General features: G+C 37.4%; 1 protein-coding gene across 1 annotated transcript; it reads left to right on the forward strand.

Annotated features, from left to right (window-relative positions):
* Positions 1-4,373: 4,373 nt before the first annotated feature.
* LOC121315335 (POU domain, class 3, transcription factor 2-like) lies at positions 4,374-5,759 on the forward strand. The gene has a single exon (XM_041249368.1). The coding sequence runs from the start codon at positions 4,473-4,475 to the stop codon at positions 5,607-5,609; it is 1,137 nt and encodes a 378-aa protein (XP_041105302.1). The 5' UTR covers positions 4,374-4,472; the 3' UTR covers positions 5,610-5,759.
* Positions 5,760-6,441: the final 682 nt, after the last annotated feature.

Raw genomic sequence — 6,441 nt, forward strand, 5'->3', positions numbered from 1 at the left:
AACGTCCGTATAGGCCCTAATATCGAAATAAAAATCACGCATTAACAAGCAGCATTGCATTCATCCAGTATCCTACAGTAGGGTATTTGTTTGTGTATGAAATTGTCTGAAAGCTTCTACTACTCTTCTAAAGCCATTACGTTAATAATAAATAACACAACCAAAATAAATATTTATTTGTAGTTGTATCTTAATCAGTTTTCCATAACGACGACCACTTTAACTGGCAGTAGCGTCCTGTTCAAATATATTTCGCCTGGGATGCTGCTAGAAGTTGCAGTATTTGTTTATCCCTAACCCTGCTTTCCTACAAAACCCCTGCTTTTTGCCAAGCCTTTGTCCCATTAGCAAAGCGTTTTAAAAGCTCTTTAGATATATAAGAAGAGGCAAGGGGAGCGTTGACGTGAGCGCTGTTGTTTTCCTTCTACTCTTCGCTATAGCAACCAGCAGCAGCTTTGAAAAAATGCACCTTCTCAGGACAATGTCACATCCCTCTCAGAGGGCCAGAAACGCGGCAGCTGTTGCGTTTGTAACCACATATCCCCTGATCAGCAGCGTGTAATTGTATAATAATAATAATAATAATAATAATAATAATAATAATAATAATAATAATATATCCGACGAGATAGTAAGTCTGATGCAGTTTCACTATTAATCCTTGCCTCTATATCTCTTTTTCTTGTTTTTAAATAAGCCTACTGCACGAGTCAGGTTTTGAAACGTGGTAGAAGAGCTGGCTAAGATGTACTCATCTGAGTTACATTTTTAAAAACTCTGCCATACTGGCTATCTAATTAATTTGCCATTTTAGAAACGATAGATCGATCAATCCTCGTGCGAAAAGGTTCCAATGAACTATAGCCCCACGAATTGCATAAAGGTAGCCTACCTTACACGCAGCTGTCAGTAAAGGTGGCACACATATATTAAACACGCACCCCAGGTTGTTTGATACCCTTTGCAGCATGATGAATGCCCAACCAATCTTAAGAAAGCTAATGCCTGTGAAAGCCCACACAGTTACTGAGCTGTGTTAGAATCGTTACTACTCAATTGCTTGAATGCCATTCTTCTCTTCACGCCAGTCTGTAAAATCCTGCGCATGTTTCTGCTGTATGAAATGTAGACTGTTGTGAAGTGTACTTACACTGTGGTAGAGATTTTTTTCATTTTATTATTATTATTATTATTATTATTATTATTATTATTATTATTATTATTATTATTATTATTATTATTATTCCAATTATTATTCCAATAAATAGATTGTCTAATTAAGTTCTCAACCCAAATTAGTTTGGTTATACATTGTATTTTTTTTGTTTGTTTGTTTTTTCATTAGGGATATATTCTGTTTGTCTATCATTAGACCTACTGAATCGCAGACTGACAACAACAAAAACAGAACACTTCCGGTTCAATTGAGTAATTGCAGAAGTGATGTCAGGCATTGTGACCAGAATTCTAAACAGGACTATTTGACATTTAACATCAATACATCCACCTTGCAGATTATATAATAATATCCATGTATTCATTCAGATCATTCTACTTCCTAAAAACGCTTAATCTGAGAGCTACTTGAAAAACAGGCAACAATAAATACCTATAGTTTTATATTTGTGTGCTATTCTAACTTTGAAAACTTAAACACAAAAAATGCAAATCACTTTAGATATAATAATTTACAATATTTGGAAGATGAATACTAATTCACAAACACATACACATTTTATATTTAATTCACAAATTAACTTTATAACATTAAGATCGGATCCAAAATGGATTTATGTATTGTTTCTGTGCTTTCCAACATAACTGTAGGCCTATGTTGCAGGCAAAAAAAAACATAATACATAAACATAAATGTAATATAAGCAACCTGTATAAAATGATGTGTTTGATTATAAACAAATACAGTCTACAAATAAACAGCGCCTGAACTACTATATATATTATATATATATATATATATATATATATATGTATATATATAATATATATATATATATATATATATATATATATATTATAAGTATACATAGGCTCATTATTCTCAGTTCTTAATGCTTAATAAAGGAGATGTTATGAAGGGCTGTCAGTTAAAAGCCACTGCATACTAGAGTATACTCACGTTTGGTATTTGAGTACAATATCTGTAAGGTGGAGACAACAACAAAAATGTACAGCTTTAAACAAAATTACCAATATGCCCCACTCCGTGAAAGGAGGTTTGGAATTTTATTGTGGTGTCATTCATTACTTCCAGCACTCAATCAGAACTTTAGCGGTAAAAATAACAGCAGGCAGCGAATCCCTTTCCAAGTGTTAGTCAGCAGTTTGTTAATTGTTTCTTAATTGAATGTGTACATCTTACAATGCGGTACATTGTTGTCTTGACCTGGGATTCGCGATGTTTTTACTTTGTGAATTTTATTACCAGACAATTAAAAACAATACAAACAATAAATCAATTATAGTTAATGATTCAGAAATAAAATCAATCTAAATAACCAGTAACAAGGGAGGGGGTGGGGGGGTTATATGCAACTGCTCAATATGAGGCTAGATATTAGAACTACATAATATGTACTCTGCTGGGTTTGATATAAGTAATTAAAATCTAATCAGACAAACTATTACAGTTAGAAAATAGTTTAGGAGTAATTTAAAGGTTATTAGAAAACATAACAGTATTAATAACATTTAAAAAATAAAGCTGTAGCATATGTGTACCGAATACTTAAAGGAGTTAACTTCATTCACTATTTCCAATAAAGGTGCTGTATAAGTGGTTGGTTTATCATTAGATTTAAAAGCAGTATTCTTCCAAAAGTTTAGTTAGCAAACTCAAACCTATAAATGTGACCATAAGTGAAATCATAAACTAAATATAACCTGTATGAAAAACAGCATGAAAAATGCATAATTAATATGAAATTAGTGTTTAAAAATCTGAGAACCAACAAAACTATAGTGAATTTGGAAATGAAAAAAAATGAAAAAAAAAACATTAACTAAACCGGTGTAATCTACTGCGTTGTTCACTTTTATTAATCATCATTTATTTATTTTAATGAATTTACAAAAAGTCAGTTTTGAGTGTAATACAATATTACATAACATAAAATGTTACATTACCCTTCACATACTTTCAACGTGTACGCTGCAGAACAATTTTGGAACAATTTTGCTGACATTAGGGTTACAAGCGTACTCATAACCAATGCCAGACTAGGAAGTGTGTCTCTCAAACACCAATGAGAATTAACTGATAGTAGTTCTGCATCTGTCCATGAAGCAGCCTACCACAAGTCTTTCACCCAACCTCACGCTTTTCATGATGGTATGGTTATGTGACTCGTCTCTCCAATAAACTCTCCAAGTGATCTGGGTTTTAAAATGGGGGGGGCACGGTGTGTGTTATACTGATGGTGTAAAACAAAAGAATGATCTGATACATGAGTCGTGCCACTTTCAATTGTATTCTCTCGAAGCGCAAATTGAATTTAACTCGCGTGTTGTACTTGAGCAACATTTCTGTGCATAAGTAGGGAAACACATATATTAGCATCGCATGTAAAGTCTGAATCACTGATAAAATAAATAATAAGTTGTGTAGAAATACATTTCTTTAAAAATCGGGCATTTAAATATAGAATTTCATAAATATTCCAGAGAAGTTATCTTTGCATTGTTGCACTTTAAAGAAAGCATGTGCTGATATCACTAAAGTCAACAATGGCTACCTCTGTAGGCTATTTCGACTTCTTACTGTCAGAGCCTTGAGTTAGCATTTGTTTTTAACCTATACAACAAACACACGTCGTTCTTGGGTTTGTGCTGTCACGGGGGCAACACCAAGCAGGACAGATATCACTTGCTACCTTTGCTTTATCCTTGAGGAAGCTGCGCTCAAATAAATCCATTATGCATGTTCGACACAATGCAGAGGCGCATGCTAACCTTTTTTCAACAATTCAAGGAAATCAATGTTATTCCGTCGACTTAGGTGGCTCAGTGCAAAATATGAAAAATAAAAAAGTTTAAAAAAAATAGCCTACACTTTTTAAAATTAGTTTCCAATTCACCATACTTGTCTTTAAAGTTTTACTTTCCCTGAAAAAAAAAAAAAAAAAAAAAGTTCCTGTTTCGGTTTTCTTGTTAAGCCCTTTGAGCTTCTGAGCTTCTGTTTCTAAGATGCTGCTGCACTTGCTCTTCTGTGAGAATGAATGGAGAAGATTTGGAAATAATTCTAGGCAGCCAATCGACGGAGGTTGTGGCTCTGGTTGGTAGGGGCAACCACGTCTATTAAAGAGCTTTGAGCCAATAGAAGGCGAGCCGGGGAGGAGCGCAGGAGTGCGCCGTTGCGTCCAGTTGGCCATGAGCCTGGGAGACGCCTGTGGCAAAAAGTAACTGTCAAATGCACGGCTCCTTTAACAAGAGCGATCAGTCCGGCTCAGAGAGTCATGGCGACCACAGCGTCTAATCATTACAATATTCTCACCTCCAGCTCCTCGATCGTGCACTCGGAGCCCGGGAGCATGCAGCAAGGGACGGCTTACAGAGATGCACAAACACTATTGCAAAGCGATTATACATTGCAGAGCAATGGGCATCCTCTCAGCCACGCTCACCAGTGGATAACAGCTCTGTCACACGGCGACGGGGCTACCTGGTCCACCAGCCCCCTGAGCCAGCAGGACATCAAACCCACAGTGCAAACCGTCAGGGACGATCTGCACAATTCAGGCGGCTTGCAGCATCAGGCAAGACCGCCTCATCTGGTGCACCAGCCGCATGGGAACCATCATGATGCAAGGACATGGAGGACTACCACAGCAGCTCACATCCCTAGCATGGCAACATCTAACGGACAGAGCTTAATCTACTCACAACCCGGGTTCAGTGTTAACGACATGATTCAGGGGACAGGTCAAGGGATGCACCACCACGGTCTAAGAGATTCCCACGAAGAGCATCACAGCCCGCATCTCAGTGACCATGGGCACCAGCAGCCACAGCATCAGCACCAACAGCATCAGAGCCACCACGACCATTCGGATGAGGATACCCCAACCTCGGACGACTTAGAACAGTTCGCCAAGCAGTTCAAGCAGAGGAGAATCAAGCTGGGGTTTACCCAGGCGGACGTTGGACTAGCCTTAGGTACGCTTTATGGTAATGTATTTTCACAGACCACGATCTGCAGGTTCGAGGCCCTGCAGCTCAGCTTCAAGAACATGTGTAAACTCAAGCCTCTGTTGAACAAGTGGTTGGAGGAAGCCGATTCCACTTCTGGGAGCCCCACCAGCCTAGATAAGATAGCAGCGCAGGGGAGAAAGAGGAAAAAGCGGACCTCTATCGAGGTAAGCGTGAAGGGGGCTTTGGAGAGCCATTTCTTAAAGTGCCCAAAGCCTGCAGCCCCGGAAATCACTTCACTAGCAGACAGTCTTCAGCTGGAGAAGGAGGTGGTCAGGGTTTGGTTTTGTAACAGAAGACAGAAGGAGAAAAGGATGACTCCTCCCGGGGGAACTCTCCCCGGCACCGAGGATGTTTACGGGGACACCCCGCCACATCACGGGGTTCAGACTCCTGTACAATGAACAAACACGAACCCTTCTTAAACTTTTTTTTTTTTTTTTTTTTAATTGTGTCTCTTTATTGCTCTTATAATAACAAACAGCTAAGCACTGGACTATCCTAAGCGGTAGCAGGTGTTGTATGTTTTTGACCTGTACAAGGGGAGCACCCATTCAATGGCACGTCACTCATTATATATATATATTATATATATGTATATATATATATATATATATATATATATATATATATATATATATATATATATATATATATATAGCAGCTGAGATTATTATTATTATTATTCATGGTTTGCTTCAGAAGAGAGAGAGAAGATATATTACGTCCTGTAAAGATATGCCCAGCACTGTGACATGACGCTGTTTAACTTGTAGCCCCATTGTGGAAAGAATCACGGAGTAGACACAGTGTTAACTGAGGTTTTCATTTATGAATTTTGTACACTATAACTATTTGTAATACTTTGTACAGGTATTTTACGTTCTATACAGATAGTATAGTCGGACAGTGTGTATGGAAAAATAAAACGCCATGTTAACTACACTAACTGGAGCAAATGGAGTTAAAAATCATCAAATCGTCTCAGTATTGACCTTACTTGGCTGGCTATCGTTATCTGTCTCTAGTGTCTCCTCAATTTACTAGTCTGCTAATCGGAGATGTTCAAATTGAATACATATAGCAATCTTACTACTGTGCAATTGTATAGCCGATACGTGTCATTACAGATATATGACAATCCCATGGGTAAGACCTTACATAGTCAAAATATTGTTTTTATATATTGTCTACTGCATGTAGGACACTCACACCTATTATTTAAAAGCCGAATTA

The sequence above is a fragment of the Polyodon spathula genome, chromosome 5 (assembly GCF_017654505.1).
Source record: "Polyodon spathula isolate WHYD16114869_AA chromosome 5, ASM1765450v1, whole genome shotgun sequence".
NCBI lineage: Eukaryota > Metazoa > Chordata > Actinopteri > Acipenseriformes > Polyodontidae > Polyodon > Polyodon spathula.

What these genes read in the sequence shown, in the direction of transcription:
- LOC121315335 (XM_041249368.1), top strand. Translation starts at nt 4,473, where the DNA reads ATGGCGACCACAGCGTCTAATCATTACAATATTCTCACCTCCAGCTCC.